This window comes from Dacryopinax primogenitus, assembly GCF_000292625.1.
Source record: "Dacryopinax primogenitus strain DJM-731 SS1 chromosome Unknown DACRYscaffold_14, whole genome shotgun sequence".
NCBI classification, from domain to species: domain Eukaryota; kingdom Fungi; phylum Basidiomycota; class Dacrymycetes; order Dacrymycetales; family Dacrymycetaceae; genus Dacryopinax; species Dacryopinax primogenitus.
The window spans coordinates 326,619-345,297 of record NW_024467211.1 but is presented as its reverse complement, the minus strand read 5'-3'; the positions used below and the strand labels follow the sequence as shown (position 1 = coordinate 345,297).

The window sequence follows — 18,679 nt, the reverse complement described above, 5'->3', positions numbered from 1 at the left end:
CCTTTGACGATGCACGCGCGGCGAGAGAGAAGCCAGCGCGCAGAGGACGTGCAGCAGCAATAGAACCTGCCATAATGTTGACCAAGATGTGGGAAGAGTGAAAGGAGCGAGGAGATCCTCGCAGGCCTTGCGGGGGGTATGTTGTAGTAGATGTTCAGGTGGACCGTGTAAGGCAACCTCCAGTTCTCGATATCTCCGGGACCCTAGAAGGACGGCAGAGACCATTGGCCCCTTTTTACAGGGCATTGAAATTAATATTCCTATAAGAGGCCGAAGCTCCGGTGTATTTCTTCCATTGAATTACATGACATTTCAACAGCGGTTTGATGAAAAATGAATCGCTCTCTATCCTCGCTCATTTCGTAGCGGACGATAAAGAGTCCTACTATAACATTCTCTGAGAGAGCTTTTTCCAACCAGTTCAACGCACAACGCGTCGGCCTCCACCGCCCTCCACCATAACCACTCAATGGATCAATTCGCATCCTTGCTGGCACCGGGCAGTATCGGATCCGTCCACACAGAAGGGCCTTCCAACTCACTCCATCTACCATGGCTCACAACGTCGAGCGTAAAGCAATATACACTCGTATTCCCCATCATCACTGGAGAGAACAAGGTGGGTGTGCTTCGTGAGAGATGCCCCGCTTTCACACCTCTGACATGAGCTTGCTCCACGTCTCATCCAGATATGCTTGGGCTTGAAGAAACGCGGCTTTGGTGTTGGGAGGTATAATGGATTCGGCGGCAAGGTTGAACCAGGAGAGACGGTGTTAGATGCGTGAATTACTTGTTAGTAAAGCTTCCCAGTTAAGGCTGAAGATTATCTGCTGAGACGCATATACGCAGGAAGAGGCCAATATCCCAGCAACCAAGATGATCTCTTGCGGTCGTAGCCCTGTGCTGATGGACGTGCACGTGTATCGTGTTGAGGAATGGGAACGAGAACTAGAAGAGTAAGCCACTTGAATTTGTCGCCCGCGAGCTGGCTCACAGTGTCTCAGAACGGAGGAGATGTTGCCAAAGTGGCACTCGACACTACCGTCGGCCCAAACGGAATCGGTTTGCCTACCTAGTATTCCGTTTGACAACATGTGGCCGGACGATGAGCTCCGGCTCCCCCTGTTTGCGAAGAAGAGCTTCGTCGGCGGAGTGGATTTCAACAAACCCCTAGATGACGAGAAGAATAGCAAGATGGAAGACGGTCCGGTGCGCAAGTGGTGGTTCGCTGAGGGTTCTCTGGATTCCATGAAGGCATAACGGTCTGGTGGAGGCTAAGGGCATAACAACCTGTATTGGGGGTGCATTCTTCTTACGGAACATCTCTGTAGCGCATCAAAAGAACAACGAACAGTCCTGGGCTTCCCAATCTGATCTTTTCCTCTCCTACTCTGACTGTCCGAGGCCTGACATCTCCTTGACGATGCCATCCCCGACTCTGCCATGGCCTTGCTCCGATAGCTGGTGTACAGCCGAGTCCGTTCGGTGTGCGTTATCATCATCTTGGCCAGCTTCGGTTTGGTCGGTTGCAGTGCTGGCAGAATGATTTTTTTTGCCGTGCTCATCGACTATATTGCTGTTGATGACCGTGTTGATCGTAACTACCGCGACGGTCGATTGCTGTCCCCCATGCAGTCGTGCCTCGGTGTCTGCGCTTTGCATGCCACCGCTCACTTCATTGGCTAGATGTTTGCATCAGTCTCATACGGATGTTTGTTGGTCAACGTACCGGATCGTCGCCCTGCAGTGTTGCGGCGGTCCGCCGAGCCCTCGGCAGCCTAAACACGAGGAGCGATCAACAACAGCTCAAGCTCTACTCCAGTTGGAAAATCAGTGCTCACCGGTGCGTTCTCGGCTCCCAGGACCTGTCCGTTCTCTCTCCTCTGCGCAGTGTTGCCCTGCACACTGCATGGGTCCTCAGAAGGGTGGGTGGCTGTTGTTCTCACCCTGGCCCTGGTAGGTAGCGATGCAGAGACGTGACCCGTGGTCAACGCCTCTACAATCACCTCAGCTGGGTTGATAGGCTCGAACACCACTAACCACAAGTCAGTTAACTTGCTTCCCAAACACCAAGGTATGAGCACTTACCCACTGTCTCTACTGTCACCCTGACAGCCTCCACAGCCTCCAGGTACAATCGACTTCGTACCCAAATCGCCATGGTGTCTCAGGTATTCCCTATAAGCAGTGGTGTCAGTGAGTTCGCAGTCATTATTGTAAAAAAAGACTTACTTGGTGACTACGTGCTCACAGAAAGTTTTAGTCAAGAGCGAAACAAGAGAGCAAAGCAAACGAATATCAACAGAAGCAAGACGTCTCCCAAGGTTCATCACTGCATCACTCATTTATATGGGCAACGCCCACGGGTGCATATATTTGCGCGGGGAGCGGTGCCGGGGTACCAGCGACCCCGGCTTCTGGGGCTAGAAGCTTGGAAACCGCCCTGAACACGCCTTCGGCTTGTCAAATTCTTATTTCCAATATGTCAACTCGGTGATATGGCGGGATCGCAATGCAGGATGGGTAGATCACCGTGCAGGGGCCTTTGTTCGTTGCCCCGCGGCAGAGTTGAGGGTTGTCAAAGGAGGCACAATCCATGTTCCACTCGCGTGGTCATGTAACGATATACTTGTACAACGTTTTATGAAAGCTTTACATGCAAAGGAGTGCGCAGAATTAACCATCTGATTCCGCCCTCATGCCGAGTGTGCTACGAAGATCTCCGAATACGAAGTGCAGCTCGCGGGTTCTGGGAAACGGGCTCTTCCTCACACGCTCTAAGTCCGCTTGGATTTCTCACGCGCCGTAATACACCTGTGAGCGCGAGACGCTTCTAACATGGCAAATCTGAGCTTCTCCCCGCGTCTATGGGTCGTTTATCAGATCAGCCAAATCCGTACGCCCTTTCGTCTTCCTGCACTTCGGGGTTTGGATAGCATAGAAGCGAAATCCAGTGGGTGTATGGGCAAGGAAAAAAATGCTCATCATATCCACAGCCGGCAGGTAGACAGGAGGTGAGACGCCAGAGATGAGCCTGAGTGCAGAAACAGGAGCTCGTGGGGGGCTAGTCCTTGAAGCAACTTGTACATGTGTAGATCCTTTGGCCTGTCTAATATCCGCGTTGTCTCAGGCAGGCTAGGTCGCCAGAGTAACCCGAAGATACGCCCCACTCTTCAGGGATGCACCACTAGAGCTCTTAGATTACGTAAGAGACGCGCGGGCGCCAGTCCGTAACTCCGTGTCGTTGACATGATAGCATGATAATTTGACATGAAAGCACGATATCGTATCATACAATCGTAAGCCTCATATGCATAGTCCAGGTCGATCAATGGGACGAACGAGCGGTTGAGTGCACTGCTTTCCGCATATCATACTACATCCTTGATGCACGTTGAAGAGCTTCCAATGCAGTCGGTTTGAGAACACCGATCGAAACTAAGTGCGCGACGAACTCCCATACCCATGATTGGCAGTTACCTGCGAATGGACCCTGCCACAGAGTAAGAAAGGAAAGGGATGTGTTGGAGACATGCTCACGGCTGGCGGAGTCGTGGTATGGGCGCGGATGGAAAACGCAAGATGCTCCATGCGATCGATGGGCGGTTGGTTGAACTCTGCATATGATGGCTCTCGGATTTCGTAGTCGGATCTGTCCACGATCAGACGCGAGGAGACGTCGTCGTCGAGTAAGAACAGATCGTAAAGTCGATTCGTGACTGTGATTTGTGTTCTGTGGCGAAATTGCACACGAAACCCTTTCAGTTGAGTGTCGCCGATCACGTGGATGAGTTTTCCGAAGCCTGTCGACTCATCTCAATGTGGAATCCAAATCGCCCAATGTGCAGCATCGATCGCCGTCCTGCGATCTTCATGATATACGACGGGATATACTGAACAACCCCCTCTAGATGATACATCCTCTTCAGTGAAGTGTTCAAACTATGGAGAGTGTGTGATGTCCGGACCTGATTGCGTCAAGTTTTTGGCCGAACATTATGAAGCGGACAAGGCAAATGTCGGGGGAACGGTGGTGACATTACTGGCTCCATCCAGCGTCAATTTGGACGTGCAGCACATAACAGTCATATCAAGACTGTGCCTACGAACAAAAGCCGTTATGACTCTGCCATCAATGAGGCTTTTTATACGTGTATGCTGGGGACAGGGTCGTCCGGTGACCAGTTTCTTCTGCGTTTTTTGAACATGTAGACCAAACCCAAAGAAGAACAGATGAGATTGAGTAAACGCCAATGCGTGGCTTGGGCAGCTTGAGTGTGTTGTTCAATACTTTGTACGTTGAGGTTTCTTGATGGTTCCGAAGAATGAAGCCGAGGTTTGCGTCCGGCAAGAATACGAAAACATTCCATATCGGGGTGATCGGGCCATACATACCACCATCTTTTCTGCGACCTCATTTTCGAATGTCAACGTCCAACCAACTACGCAGCGCTCCTTCTGGTGACCATGTCATCCTTCACGATTCGTCCTTCTTTCGACGACATCCTACTGCTCAGCTGCCTACACCCGCACAAGTGCTAGCAAGGTGCAAAGCGTTGGGCGATCATCCCATCGCTCCGCGTCCAAGGCCCGTGCGATTCCCAGCTTTGGGATTGCTCGTAAAATTCGGAACAGCGGCTAGCATCGTCGAAGGCCAATGCCTGTATGCGCTGCAGGGTCGGACGGTACTACGGGTACCTGAGGTATATGGCTGGACAGTTGAGAACGGCAGGGCATTCGTCTACGTGGAACTTATTCGGGGGGTCACTTTGCAAGACCGATGGGAATGGCTATCGGAGAAAAGCAAGACAGTAGTTTGCATGCAGATAAAGGATATGGTGGATGACTTGCGCCAGATCGAGGAAGATCCGATGAATAGTTACGTGGGCAAGTGATTCAGCTTCTGTTCTTTGAATGGTCAGATTCATCTCATGAACATAGGCGCCATCGGTAACCAGCCACCAGAAGAGATTCTTTTCCATAGCTATATGACCCCGGCCCGTTCATTTCATTCCGTGGCTGAATTTCATGACTGGTTTGCGCTTCCAGCACCAATGCCGCCTGGCATCCAGGTTCACCCTGGTCGATTCGACCTGCCCGATGATGCAAGCATCGTTTTCACTCATGGAGACCTACATCCGTCAAATATTATGATATCGGCGCGATGGCCATGGGATAGATGGGAATGGTCGTGGGCATGGAACATCTGGCCGTGGGACTGGCCGGATTGGATAAGTTGGCTATGGAAGGGCGAGTGGTCTTGGGAAGATCCTCCGAGGGTACTGGCGATCATCGATTGGCAGCAGTCTGGGTGGATGCCATCGTATTGGGAGTATTGCAAAGCTCGCTGGACAACGAAACGAGGGTCAGATTGGCAGACTACATACTTTCCCATGTTCATTGAACCAACTGATGTTCTTGAGGCGTGGCTCGTGTTCGCCTATATTGTAGCCTTCTAACGACCAAGTACGCGAAAAGCGTTCTATGCGCAACTGCTCACGTTCCAATGTTACCTCAAATGACTCGTTCTGAGTGACGCAGCACACTCAACGACTTGCGATCCGCTCAATTCTGGGAGAAACGTTCGTAATTTGACATTGCATCATTGGATAAAAGGACAGAAGTTCCACTATACAGACTTCAACGGTATGGTTTACGCTGAGCGCCTTTCGAGTCAGTTGACCTTTCTCCTTCGTCTTTTCCATCACGTCCTATCACACCGTCGAAACATCCTCGAGAGCTGCTAGCGCACTCTGTTTAAGAACACCGTTGTCAACCAAACTTGTAACGACCTGCCATATCCAGGTCTGGCAGTCGCCGGCAAATGTCCCCTGACACAGTATAAATTGAGAACAAGAAAGGCAGATGGGAAAGTGCTTACCCCGTCTGGAGTCAAAGGGGGAGCAGGGATGGCAAGGGCGTAACGCTCCATGTCATCAACGGGCTGCTGGCGCTTTTCAGTATATGACGGCTCTCGAACTTCGTATTGCGGTTTGTCGACGATCAGTCGCGAGGAAACGTCGTCATCGAGTAGGATCAGATCGTAACGTCGATCCGTGAAAGTGACCTGGGCATGGTGACGGAATTGGACACGAAATCCCATCACCCGAGTATCGCCAACGACATGTATGAGTTTGCCGAACTCCGCAGCGTTCCGATGTGGAATCCAAATGGCCCAGTGTGCAGGGCCTTCCCTCGCACTAACCTCTCGATGATACACCACGAGATACACGGAGCGACCACCTCTGTATGATATGCTCTCTATCATCCAAGTGTTCAGATTACACAAAATACAGAAGAAACGCACCTGATTGCATCAAGTAGTTTGCCAAACATCGTGAAATGGATAAGGATGTCGAGCAGTCAGTCGTGAGTTCGATGAGATAGAGCAAAGGATGAAAGGGGGTACGTATATAACCGTAGGAACGGTCGCCGCATTACTGCCCCATCCAGCGCGATTTTCGATATCCAGTGCGTAACAGTCATAGTGGGACTCCACCTACGAACGATATTCGGCCATTATGACTCTCCTACGCGGAGACCCATCAATGAGTCTTTGTTTGCCGAGAAGGTCCAAGGCAGCCCAGCTTCTTCTAGTCTTGTGCATCCAGACCAGGAACTATAGGAGAGAAGACAAGTTTGAGCAGCATCGACGCGTGGTACGTATCAGGGTTATACATGCGGCTCGAATATACTCACACACCGAATTGCCTAGGAGGACATGACCCAGCAGAGTTACGTTTGCCTCCGACACATGAAAAACATTCCACATCGGGGTGATCAGGTCATTCATACCACTGTCCGACGTTTTCTCTCTCAATCTCAACCTTTCTGTGCCTCAACATTCCAATTCTCTCAGCAATGTCTATCGGTGACCAGGCCACCGAGCACGAAGCGATGTCTTCTCCGACACCCAACTGTCTTCTCACCAATGTCACTCCCCAATCCCGTCAGCGCACCTGCAGAGAACATGAATGGCGATGAGCTCACCACAGCCTTGGTGCCTGCATATACTGTCCTGAGCGCTGCGAATGGTAAGCTGAAGGGTGATAACAGCGTGATACTGGACTCATTTTATCTCTAGATCATGGACGTCTGAATCTGTGGACAAAGTGGAAGCTGAAGAAGTTGCTCGACGTGACATTCGTCGAGGTGGTACAAGACGTCGAAGCGGTACTGAAGGAGCGTAGCACCACTCATCATAGTGCGTCTTCTCCCTCATATGATCAGTCCCACTCTCTGACGTTAGTAATAGCGGGTCCTCTTTCGACACTCGGCGACTCTCATGCGATTCTCTCTCTCCTCCCAGAGCCCCAAATCATGCGCCTCACGCGGCACGTTGTTAATGAGATGAAACGCCGCTTTCCAACTCTGGATAAACGTGCCAAAGAGAGCATGCAGGTGAGTTCTCTTGGCATCGTGTTTCCCCTCGGTTCTGATTAAGCGCAAAAGCAGACTAGTATGCCTGCTTTGAGCGGCTCCTTCTCTGAGGAAGACTCCAGCACTCCTCGCACCGGGTCTCCTCTTTCCGTCATTGAAGCGGCAGAGTAACCTCAGAGCACGTCTTCACACCCCATCACCACGGTCCAACCGACGAGAGACCAGATTGGCAGACTATATACTTACCCATGTTCATCAAACCTACGGAAGTTCTTGAGGCGTGGCTAGTGTTCGCCCATACTGTAGCCCTTTAGTGACTAGGTGTATTGTACGCGCAATCTTGATTCGGAGGATCGATATCGATCTTCGTACTGCATAACTGTTGTCGTGTCTTGGCTGAAGGGAGTGATTGTTCTCGCCAGCAGAGCTGGACGGACTGTTGTAGCGACCACATCATAAGGTACTCGACATGAATTGGGATGACAACGGAATTCACATGATACAACCTCTGACGACGATATGGTCCACGTTCGATCAGATACACGTTCGGTGCCCTTTCATCTGATACATGAGACTATTCCTTTGGTGCGCTGCGAAGAGCTTCCAATGCACTCTGATTGAGAACCCGGGTCGAAACCAAGTGTGTGACGGACTGCCAAACCCAGGATTGGCAACTACCCGCAAAGGGCTCCTGACACACGATGAGCACAGAACAGACAGTTTGATATTGGAGAAGTGCGCACGCCGGGTAGAGTCCTGGGAGGGGCGGGAATGGAAAGCGCAATACGCTCCATCTCATCCATGGGAGATTGATTGTCTTCTAAACACGACGGTTCTCGAACTTCGTAGTTTACTCTGTCCACAATCAATCGCGAGGACACGTCGTCGTCCAGTAAAACCAGGGTGTAACGTCGATTGGTAATTGTGATGAATGAGCAGTGACGAAATTGAATGCGAAACCCCGTCAATTGAGTGTCGCCCACGACATGTATGAGTTTTCCGCAGCCCGTTGAGTCATCTCGATGGGGAATCCAGATCGCCCAATGTGCACCACCTTGCCTCGCTTTCGGATCTCGATGATACACCACAAGGTATACGGAACGACCGCCTCTTAATGATATGTTCTATATCAGTCAAGTGTCCGGACGAGCTCAAAGGAATACGGACCTGATTGCATCAAGTATTTTGCTGAACATCACGGAGCGAACAAGAAAATGTAGAGTGGTCGGGCGAGTTAGATGAGAGAAAAAAGCTTGCGAGGACGGAAGGGCATATAACCTCAGAAACGGTCGCCGCATTCCTCGCTTCACTCAGCGTGGTTTTGATATGCAGTGCATAACAATGATAGTAAGACTGTGCGTGCGAACAATGGTCGTTATGACTTTGCCAGGTGGAGACCCATCATTGAGTCTCGGAACACGTGCGTTTGCTGGCAATTAGCTGAATACCAATCAAGCTTCTTCTTCTTCTTCTCTAGGACCGGAGGAGAGAGAGAAGTCTGAAGGTCCATGACATACAGAAAGGACATATACGAGGTTCAGATGTGTAGGGTTCAAGCACAAGGAGCTCAGTTAGAAGCGCTCACGCCCACGTCGGCTCATTTGTCACGTGCCGCAAGGCACCAACGCGACGTCCTCTCCCTAATCGACCACCACAGTCGGCGGCCGGTCAGTCGACTTTCAGATGATCTGCGCTGAAGTCACCTCGTGCTCCCTCCCAGATTGGCGTTTCTTAACCGTCAACTAAATGGTCTATCCATCCGCGGGAACCGGATGGCTTTAGGATCCGATAGCATCCGGATGTCTCATCAACTCGGATGACTAGGGATGACAATCGTCCCGTACATCCTGACGATAACTTGTCAATTGCTGGTCATTTGGGAGACTCGTTGGACACAATTGACTAGTGAGCCATAAGGTATCAAGAGACTGGAACAGTGTCATGACAGTTGCACCGGTGGCATGCTCCAGAAGCACTTGTCAGTTGGACAACCATTGACCAGCCCTGGGTCGTGAATGAGTAAATACACTATAGCCTGACGGACACTCTCTGATTAGTCAGTGGTTTCATTGTTCTCAGCATCTCCCTCAGCTGAACCTTCACTTGTAGCCATATCAGAACCACTTGGCAAATACCCCCGTTAATAGCGTGCTCCGCCTCCATAAAGACTGCCTTGCCCTTCAACTCTCCGTTCCCAACGCATCCCTTCGATCTTCAAACTCCAGTATCCACCGCTTATATATCATATTCAGCAATCATGGTGTAAGTATCTCGCCGGATTAATTGGCCTAACGACGGGTCTTTTGCGGCCTGTGATCGTTTCACGTATGCTGACTAATTGTTTTCTTCTAACCCAGGAACTTTACCGTAGGTAAGCGTCCAAGATGATCTCATGTGCCCCATCAATCTGACAATGTGAATTCAGACCAGGTTCGCGCGCTTATGGACAAGCCTACCAACATCCGCAACATGAGTGTCATCGCTCATGGTAAGCCTCTCTGTTTTAAGCGCCGCACCTTGCTGATAATGAGATAGTCGACCACGGCAAATCTACTCTGACTGATTCTTTGGTTTCAAAGGCTGGTATTATTGCTGCCAAGAAGGCGGGAGAAGCGCTCTTCACCGATACAAGGCCCGATGAAAAGGAGCGTGGTATTACCATCAAATCCACTGCGATCTCTATGTATTTCGAGGTCGATAAAGAGGAAGTATCCGCCATCAAGCAGAAAACAGAGGGTGCGTGATGACGGACGATCATTGAACTACTCCTCATTGCATCTTCAGGTAACGAGTTCCTGATCAATCTGATTGATTCTCCGGGTCACGTCGACTTTTCGTCCGAGGTCACCGCAGCTCTCCGTGTCACCGATGGCGCCCTGGTTGTCGTTGACTGCGTTGAGGGTGTATCCGTTCAAACGGAGACAGTCCTCCGTCAAGCTTTGACGGAGCGTATCAAACCTGTCGTAATCATCAACAAGGTCGACCGCGCCCTTCTCGAATTGCAAGTGTCTAAGGAAGACCTATTTCAGTCATTCTCTCGTACCATTGAATCCGTGAACGTCATCATTGCCACGTATCAAGATGCGGTACTCGGCGATGTACAAGTCGCGCCAGAGAAGTGTACCGTTGCTTTTGGATCTGGCCTGCAGGGCTGGGCTTTCACTCTGCGCCAGTTCGCTGCCCGCTACAGCATGAAGTTCGGGGTGGACAAGGACAAGATGATAGCAAAGCTGTGGGGAGAAAACTATTTCAACCCCGCAAACCACAAGTGGACAACAAAGGCTACTGCAGAAGATGGTACGCCCTTGGAGCGCGCTTTCAACATGTTCATTCTCGATCCCATTTTCAACATTTTCAAGGCTACCATGAGCCTCCAAAAAGATCATCTCTTTAGCATGCTGGAAAAGCTCGACGTCAAGCTTCTACCCGAGGAAAAGGCTCTGGAGGGCAAGGCTTTGCTGAAGGTGGCGATGCGCAAATTCCTCCCTGCGGGTGACTCTCTATTAGAAATGATTGTTCTCAACTTACCATCTCCGCAAACCGCTCAGAGGTATCGCGTTGAGACCTTGTACGAAGGACCGATGGACGATGAATCTGCCATTGGTATTCGCGATTGCGATCCCAAGGGGCCTCTTGTTTTGTACGTCTCCAAAATGGTTCCCGCTCCCGATAAGGGACGTTTCTACGCATTCGGCCGTGTCTTCTCCGGCACTGTCAAGGCCGGACCCAAGATCCGTATCCAAGGTCCTAACTACGTTCCGGGGAAGAAAGAGGATCTCTTCATCAAGTCTGTGCAGCGTACGGTTCTCATGATGGGTCCATCCGTAGAGCCCATCCAGGATTGCCCAGCTGGTAACATTGTTGGCCTTGTTGGCGTCGACCAATTCCTGCTCAAGTCAGGAACTTTGACCTCCTCGGAGACGGCGCACAATATCAAGGTTATGAAGTTCTCCGTTTCCCCTGTGGTTCAGGTCGCTGTCGAGGTCAAGAACGCTGCGGATCTTCCCAAACTAGTCGAAGGCTTGAAGCGTCTAACCAAGTCTGATCCTTGCGTCCAAACGTGGACCACGGAGACCGGAGAACACATCGTTGCCGGTGCTGGTGAGCTTCACCTCGAGATTTGCCTGAACGATCTCGAAGAGGATCATGCTGGTGTGCCTCTCAGAACGTCAAATCCAGTCGTTGGCTATTGCGAAACTGTCCAAGCGGAGTCATCCATGGTCGCTTTGTCCAAGTCCCAGAACAAGCACAATCGCCTATATGCCAAGGCCTCTCCTCTTGACGAGGAATTGACCAAGGACATCGAAGATAACAAGGTCACACCCCACGAAGATTTCAAAGTCCGTGCTCGCGTTCTCGCCGACGAATACGGTTGGGATGTCACCGATGCACGGAGGATCTGGTGCTTTGGCCCTGATAACATGGGACCCAACCTGATGGTCGATGTCACTAAAGGTGTACAGTATCTCAACGAGATCAAGGACTCTTGTGTTGCGGGTTTCCAATGGGCGACCAAGTCAGGTGTCTGTGCCGAAGAGAAGATGCGCGGCGTCCGCCTGAACATTGTTGACGTTACTGTACGTATGCATCTTTTTCTGATGTCGGGGAGTGCTAATGTGGTTGGAAGTTGCATTCCGATTCAATTCATCGTGGGAGCGGGCAAATCATGCCCACACTCCGCAGGGTTACATATGCTGCCTGCCTACTCGCTAAACCCGCCCTACAAGAGCCCGTCTATCTTGGTAGGGATCACGTTCCGATTGTTGAAATGGGCTGATTCATTCCCACAGTCGAAATCCAATGTCCTGATACCAGCATCGGTGGTATCTACTCGGTGCTCAACAAGCGTCGTGGACAGGTCTTATCTGAGGAGCCGGTGCGGGTCGGCACGCCGATGTTGACAGTCAAGGCGTACCTGCCTGTGATGGAGTCGTTCGGGTTTAACGCCGACCTCCGTCAGGCTACCTCGGGACAGGCTTTCCCACAGAGCGTGTTCGACCATTGGGAGCTCATGAGCGGTTGTGAGTTGTGAACCACTTCACGCCTGGATCATGAGTTGCTGAAGGGTGTAGCTCCTTTGGACAAAGGCTCTAAGGTCGAGGAGATGGTTAAGGCCATCCGTATAAGGAAGGGTCTGAAGCCTGAGATTCCTACTCTGGATATGTTCGTGCTGATCCTTGAATATTCCGATGATTTTGCTAATGACGAGTCATTCAGGTACTATGACAAGCTGTAGTCTGGATGGTCGTGGTGGCTGAAGTAACCTTTTTGTTTTACTTCGTTGTTATCTGTTTTGAAATAAAGAGATGCTTCGTGTACGCTGTCGTGCGATGTCTGCAAGCCTGATTCACGGACTGGGTCATTCCAATCATCTCGTCCCAATGCCCGGGCCTCGGCTCCGCGGCTCCGACATCGGCTTCAATCATCGCCTATCATCACCGCCTCTGACAAACGCAGATCGACGTCAGTCAATGTACAGTCTCCACATGCTGAGTGTGATTATGTTGCTTAGGATGGGCGGGCTACGCGGGGCTCCGTGGGGTTGTAGGATATGGCAGCGTCAGCTGGCATTCCTGATGCGCGGTGCGGGGCAGGAATACATTGGGTTCGGCGCGCACCATCGCGCGCCGAAGGAGTTCACTCGAAGTTGGCAGCTGGATGACGCTCTCAGCAGTACATAGCAGCTTACGCCGATACTCCACTAAGCACCGAGATCGGCACCTCCCCACCGGGTGGATATCGACCTTTTATTAAAGTTCCGTATCCTGGAATAGGAAGGGGCAGGGCAAGGCACGCACGTGCGATGACGCTCGACGAGTCCCGCCGGCACGAAGTGAGGCAAGGACGCACGAGGCGGCTGGTAAGCCCCAGCTGGAAAGGGCGTTCCTCTCCACATGGGCGCTAGATCCCCGCTGTCGCCGTGTCGGGAATTCTCGTGTAAAATTGTGAGCTGAACGGTGGGGCAAGGTGCGTGGGGTAAAGTCTGAATCCGGGCGACTTGGACCCAGACAGTGGCAGACAGACGGTACCCCATCGGGCACCAGACTCCCTGGAATGCGCAAATTCTCTGTGGTACGCATTCCGTGGGGCAAGGCGGTCGTGCAGACCCTGGGGAGGATCAGATACGCACTTTTGGAGGATAAACATATGCTGCATCTACTGGCTGGGCGGGCTCGGGCCGAACTCGGCAGAGGCCCTGAACGACCTGTCTCTGCTGAGAGGTTCTGACTTGAGTGATGATGGGCTCGATGGAGATGGAGATTGGGACGATAAGCTGCTGTGATTCGGATACGCTACGGTTGTTGGGTTTTGTGTGGGCCGAGGTAAGCAGGTGGAGAGCCTGGCCGGACCGTGTGTGAGACATATGGGGTTCATGAATTGTGGACAAACTGGACATGGGGAACCGGCTGGGAAAGGCGACAGGGTCTGTCTGTGTGCTTCCTAGGCATTAATTCCAGGGTTAGACTGGCTGGCTGAAAGGGTGAAGGGGAAAAGGGAGGAAAGGTTGTTTGCGTGTTTCTTTTTTTTTCGATAAGCGACAACAGGACGGGAAATGTCGGTTGGGAAATTCTGAGGGTGTCTACGCTTGAGACAGGTATGAGATGAGAAATGGAGGAAGTGGCGGGAGCAATTAGAGGTTTTCTTGCATATGGCATTATTATGGTCTGGAAGGTTGGGAGGAAAGTGCCTGGACTGTTTGGAGGAATAGGAAGATGTATGCAGGAGGAATGTCGGGTAATTGGATGAAGAGTTGTGACGGAGAGTGCCTGTGTTGGTGGATTATTGAATGTATTGTATTGTATCTAGATTGGAAAGAGAGAGGATAAAGATGGAAGGGGAAGAAAGAGAAGGGGAGGGAAAAGTGACCAAGATTGGATGTGGAAAGGAGGGAGCGGAAGCACGGGTGAGTGACGTTTTGGGTGCCTTCCTTTGGAGTGATCCCGGGTTAAGGTGGTTGGGTGTTGGTGTATCTCTATCTCACTGCTCACTCCCTCCCCTCGAGTCCATCACCTCCCTCCATGCGATTGGCCTGTGAGATGACCATCGCCGACTTACTCCTTTGAGCGCTCATCGCTCTCGTCATACACGCTCGACGACAGGAGGGTCAACACCGCACTCAACCCACACCCCATTCATCCCCCGTTCCCTTCGCAGACGGGCTCATCCCACTCCGCCCTTCATCCCCCTCACATCATCTCCCATCGGAACATCGTCCATTCTCCCTTCTCCCCCATCCACTCCGCTACTTCTCTCCACCACCTTTCCATCCTCCCCCTTAACCCCGACCTCCATCACCCTCGGAGGCACCACACTCCTTTCCCCACTTCAACATCACCTCTCCCTCCCCGCCCACCTCCCGGCCTCCCTCACTCAAACAACAACCTGCTGCCTTCAACCATCATCGACGCTAGTGCCCACTAGCGTCCCCCTCAACGGCAATGACGACTCCTCTGGCAGCCCCGGCCGCAGACCCGCCGTACGCCTTCGTCACACTCGTCTCCTCGGACTCGTACCTCCCCGGAGCGCTCGTCGTCGCCCACGCACTGAGGGATGTACACCCCAAGCCTGCCAATGCACCGGAAGTCGACTTCCAAACCGTGTGTCTCGTCACTCCCGAAGTGGTGGACGTGGCGACGATCCGAGCCCTAAGGCAGGCATTCGACTTGGTCGTCGGGGTCGAAGTGATCGATGACCAGTCCCAGCTGGGGGTAGAGAACCTCGGCCTGCTCGGTGCGTCTGCTCTACGTATTAACTGCATTGTCTGACGAGGAACAGGAAGGAGAGACCTAACGACCGTCCTGACGAAACTACACGTCTTCCGACTGACCCACTTTAGGAAGATCATATTCCTCGACGCGGACGTGCTTCCCCTACAACCGATCTCCCACCTGTTCAAGCTAGACTTTTCCCAGAAGCTCGCAGCGGCACCCGACGCCGGCTGGCCAGACTGCTTCAACTCCGGGGTAATGGTGCTCCAGCCTAGTGAAGCGAGCTTTGGGGAACTGCGCGATCTTGCACGGACGAGAGGAAGCTGGGACGGTGGTGACCAGGGCTTGCTCAACGAGTGGGTTGGGAACGATTGGCACAGGATCAGCTTTAGGTATAACACTACCCCGACAGCTGCATACACGTATGTCCACCCATACTCGCGCATACATGCCGCTAATTTGGGACAGGTACAAGCCCGCCTACGCGCGCTTTCACGAGGAAATCAAGCTCCTGCATTTTATCGGTTCCCACAAACCGTGGGCATCCCTCCCGATCCGGCCGTCTCGTCCTCCTCCGCGCCCGCTGCACGAAAGCCATGATACGGCGTACGGTGCGCTTGTCGATCAGTGGTACGCGGTGTATGACCGCCACTACCGGCCTCTGTCGAACGTGGACGACTTCCTACCGGAGGATTACCAGCCCGGACCGGGACCGGAGGCGACGACGACGACGACGACCGCCCCGAGCTTCCAGCCACCACATTATGCTGCAGCGTGGGACGAGCCCAAGCCATTCGAGGCGCAGCCCGAAGCTGGCCCGGTGTATGGGCTTGAAGAGCTGCGAGAGCTTGCAGTGAAAGGCGTCGGCTCGGCATATACTGTCACTGACGGAGAGGGGCGATACGAGAGCCTACCGCTCGAGGGTCGGGTGGACCTGCTTTGCCCGAAATTCGAGGAGGAGGAGGAGAAGGAGGACGAGGACGTGACGCCCAAGGCTTCGGATTACCAGCTTCCTCCTCCTCCGGTACAGATGGGCGAGTATCCTCCGCATTTACAGCGGCCGCCTGCTCCGCCTCCGCCCCCGCTTCCACCTGTGCATGCACCTCAGCCGGTACAGGAGTATTTCCCTCCTCAGCCTGCGTATCAGGAACATCAGCAGCCAGGTCCATCGGTGCATCATGAGCAGGCTTGGCATCCCGAGCCTACTTATCATGAACCACAGTGGCAGCCTCCCCCGCCTCCGCCTCCGCAACAGCAAGAACAGGGGCAACCCCCGCCTCCGCCTCCGCAACAGCAAGAACAGTGGCAACCCCCGCCTCCCCCTCACCAGGATTGGCAACCCCCACATGAGGAGCACCAACCGTATGTTCCCCCTCCCCAAGAAAGGGAGGAGTATCATCCCCCTCAACCGGAACCCGCCGCTCCCGCACCCCCTCCTCCCCCACCAGAGCCCTTCTCAGCACCCATCATGACCTGGAACCCGGCTCACGAGCCTCCACCGAACAAGCGTCCCTCGCACGCGCCCGTCTTCCCCGAATGGACGGGCAACGTCTGGGAACAACCTTCCTACCGAGATCAGCGCGAGTTCTTCCATGCCCCGCCGCCCACCCAGATACCGCAGCATCTTGTCGACCAGGGACAGTACGAGAAGGTGATGCACCACGCGCCTGACCCGCGTAAGGTCAACCCTATCTTCCCCTGGGAGAAGGAGGGGCGTCCAAGGACTCAGCGTGTGTGGCCTGAGGGTGAGTACCCTCTGCCGGAGATCAAACCCCTCCTGCCTGAGGTGGGCGGCCTGGAAGGGCCAACGCTGACCGTACAGAGCCCGTCGCCCACCGTCCCCCCTGGCCGCACGTTCCAGGAACATCAGCCCCCGCCTTCGCCCCCAACGTATGGTTTGCCGCAGGATATGACCTTCCGCAACGCGTGGGATGCGGACCCGCATATCCAGAGGTACGTGAGTAAGCTGTCCCGCCCTAGTACTGTAGGCTCTAGACAGCCCTCGTTTGCCGTCATGCGCCGTAGTAGCCCGCTCTCTACGCCTGGCATCAAGGGCAACTTTGCCTTCCGCCGGCCTGCAGAGCGCGGGGAGGGCGCAGATGCTAGTAGTCGGGACGGGGACGACGAGGAAGATGAGCAGGAGTCGGAGAGCGAGAACGGGGCTGCTGGCGCTGCTGAAGAAGTGGCAGAAGAAGGCAAGCCTGGGCGGAAATCCCCCAAATCTAGATCTGGTTCGGTCAGCAGCCGCGGTGGGGAGAGCTTTGGTCCATCGAAAGCTTACCGGTCGCAGGCTGTCCAGACCGAGCCACCTCCGAAGAAAAAGAGTCGTGGTATTCAAGTCCAGATCCCGAGAACGGATTTCTTCATCCAGCGCGAGCCGAAGAAGGACGAAGGCGTCCAGACGCCCGAGATGGTCATGCTTGAGCCTCACCCGCCGCTGGAGTCTACGCACATGCCTGTGCCTGATGCGCAGTACTTGCTGCCTCAGCACCACATGCCGGCCACACCGTCGCCTTATGATGAGCCGATGATGCCGACGCACAAGGATGGTGCGCGTGGTCGGCTTGCGGATGTGGAGACGGACGAGACGCCGGTACAGGTGCTGATGCCCCCGCCGTTGGTGACGACGGACACGGCATCTGCGACTGAGAGCTACTTCCTCAGCACGGTGGAATCCCCTCGGGAAGTAGCTGCGAACCCGCCGAACCTCCATCCGGGGTTGGAGCCGCTCAGCCCTCCACTCCGGCCTGGACCCACTCCTATCCCAGCGCATATGCGCATATCATCTAACGAAACACAGTCGAGCGGCATTGGTGGTTCACCGCCGTCCTCGATACTGATGTCCCCTAGGGACGGGGAGGAAATGACCTCACCTCGGACGCAGGCTGCGAGGCTCGCCATCCGTCGGTGGGATCCCGCACGCGATGTCGACCTGTTCAAAAGGGATTCCCAGGAAGTTCTGGCTCGGTTCTTACGGATGAACGACTGGGAGGAAGCACGCTAAGTGCGCGGGGTAGCACGTGTATATTTCATTTTCTTGAGTCTTCGTGTCTACATCTTGTTAACGCAATCTTCTCTCCTCCACAAGGTCCATTCTCACGCTCTTGGTCGCTTCAAAAGTCCCTTGAGGGACGACCTGTTACACGGACTTGTTCATAATGTTCTTTCTTGCACGTCTCTCTCTCACCATCAATGTCTCTTCTTGTCCTCAATCACCTCCCCTCCTCAAACCTCTTACGGTCTTGTTTCTCGTATGTAGCTCTCTTCGCACGGTAGTGCAGACTTGGTGGATGGCAGGGGAAGGTTGTTGTCGCGATGGAGGTGATACTGCTAGTACCAGTAGATGCTACGATTCCACCCGAAGCCCGTGCGGTTCAATACCGTAATCAAACGAGATACCCCTCTCTCTCACCGTGCCTTTCACACAGGCCTCCTTGACCGAGGCTTTGCGAGGCACGTCCGACATTGCTTGTGCGACCTTGATCTCTGGAGGATACGGCGGTGTGGGCGTTTTGGTAAGAGTGATCAAGTACGTCGGCTCTGGGATAAAACTCCGGTGATGCATCGCCGTGCTCGTCTCTCTTCGATGG

General features: G+C 53.4%; 7 protein-coding genes across 7 annotated transcripts in view; 4 read left to right on the top strand and 3 right to left on the bottom strand.

The window, feature by feature from the left end:
* The window catches only part of DACRYDRAFT_117529 (glycine cleavage system P-protein), a 2,783-nt gene extending 2,656 nt beyond the window's left edge, over positions 1-127 (bottom strand). Inside the window, exon 1 of the mRNA XM_040770402.1 lies at positions 67-127. Within this exon, the coding sequence (XP_040626800.1) occupies positions 67-73 (7 nt within the window). The 5' untranslated portion in view covers positions 74-127. The remainder of the gene's footprint in view (positions 1-66) is intronic.
* A 749-nt stretch (positions 128-876) lies between these two features.
* DACRYDRAFT_109326 (uncharacterized protein) lies at positions 877-1,260 on the top strand (the record flags this gene model as incomplete). The annotated part of the gene is made up of 2 exons (XM_040768863.1): positions 877-956; positions 1,005-1,260. The coding sequence occupies 2 exons, from the start codon at positions 877-879 to the stop codon at positions 1,258-1,260; spliced, it is 336 nt and encodes a 111-aa protein (XP_040626799.1).
* A 126-nt stretch (positions 1,261-1,386) lies between these two features.
* On the bottom strand, positions 1,387-2,161 carry DACRYDRAFT_117527 (uncharacterized protein; the record flags this gene model as incomplete). Its single annotated transcript, XM_040770401.1, has 4 exons — positions 1,387-1,682; positions 1,730-1,778; positions 1,842-2,035; positions 2,089-2,161. The coding sequence occupies 4 exons, from the start codon at positions 2,159-2,161 to the stop codon at positions 1,387-1,389; spliced, it is 612 nt and encodes a 203-aa protein (XP_040626798.1).
* Positions 2,162-3,558: 1,397 nt separating this feature from the next.
* Positions 3,559-5,505, top strand: DACRYDRAFT_95747 (uncharacterized protein; the record flags this gene model as incomplete). Its single annotated transcript, XM_040777316.1, has 3 exons — positions 3,559-3,584; positions 4,451-4,887; positions 4,942-5,505. The coding sequence occupies 3 exons, from the start codon at positions 3,559-3,561 to the stop codon at positions 5,457-5,459; spliced, it is 981 nt and encodes a 326-aa protein (XP_040626797.1). The 3' UTR covers positions 5,460-5,505.
* A 72-nt stretch (positions 5,506-5,577) lies between these two features.
* DACRYDRAFT_23449 (uncharacterized protein) lies at positions 5,578-7,654 on the bottom strand. The gene is made up of 7 exons (XM_040773245.1): positions 7,453-7,654; positions 7,256-7,401; positions 7,085-7,204; positions 6,716-7,034; positions 6,310-6,659; positions 5,882-6,247; positions 5,578-5,831 (listed from the first exon to the last, which is right to left on the bottom strand). Exons 5-7 carry the CDS (start codon positions 6,334-6,336, stop codon positions 5,715-5,717), a joined length of 510 nt encoding a protein of 169 aa, XP_040626796.1. The 5' UTR covers positions 6,337-6,659; positions 6,716-7,034; positions 7,085-7,204; positions 7,256-7,401; positions 7,453-7,654; the 3' UTR covers positions 5,578-5,714.
* Positions 7,655-9,305: 1,651 nt separating this feature from the next.
* Positions 9,306-12,701, top strand: DACRYDRAFT_23446 (eukaryotic translation elongation factor 2). Its single transcript, XM_040773244.1, has 10 exons — positions 9,306-9,436; positions 9,490-9,642; positions 9,738-9,751; positions 9,806-9,868; positions 9,916-10,116; positions 10,165-11,957; positions 12,008-12,122; positions 12,171-12,401; positions 12,453-12,543; positions 12,598-12,701. The coding sequence occupies exons 2-10, from the start codon at positions 9,638-9,640 to the stop codon at positions 12,614-12,616; spliced, it is 2,532 nt and encodes an 843-aa protein (XP_040626795.1). The 5' UTR covers positions 9,306-9,436; positions 9,490-9,637; the 3' UTR covers positions 12,617-12,701.
* Positions 12,702-14,751: 2,050 nt separating this feature from the next.
* DACRYDRAFT_23445 (uncharacterized protein) lies at positions 14,752-18,490 on the top strand. The gene is made up of 3 exons (XM_040773243.1): positions 14,752-15,111; positions 15,157-15,511; positions 15,558-18,490. The coding sequence occupies exons 1-3, from the start codon at positions 14,820-14,822 to the stop codon at positions 18,091-18,093; spliced, it is 3,183 nt and encodes a 1,060-aa protein (XP_040626794.1). The 5' UTR covers positions 14,752-14,819; the 3' UTR covers positions 18,094-18,490.
* Positions 18,491-18,679: the final 189 nt, after the last annotated feature.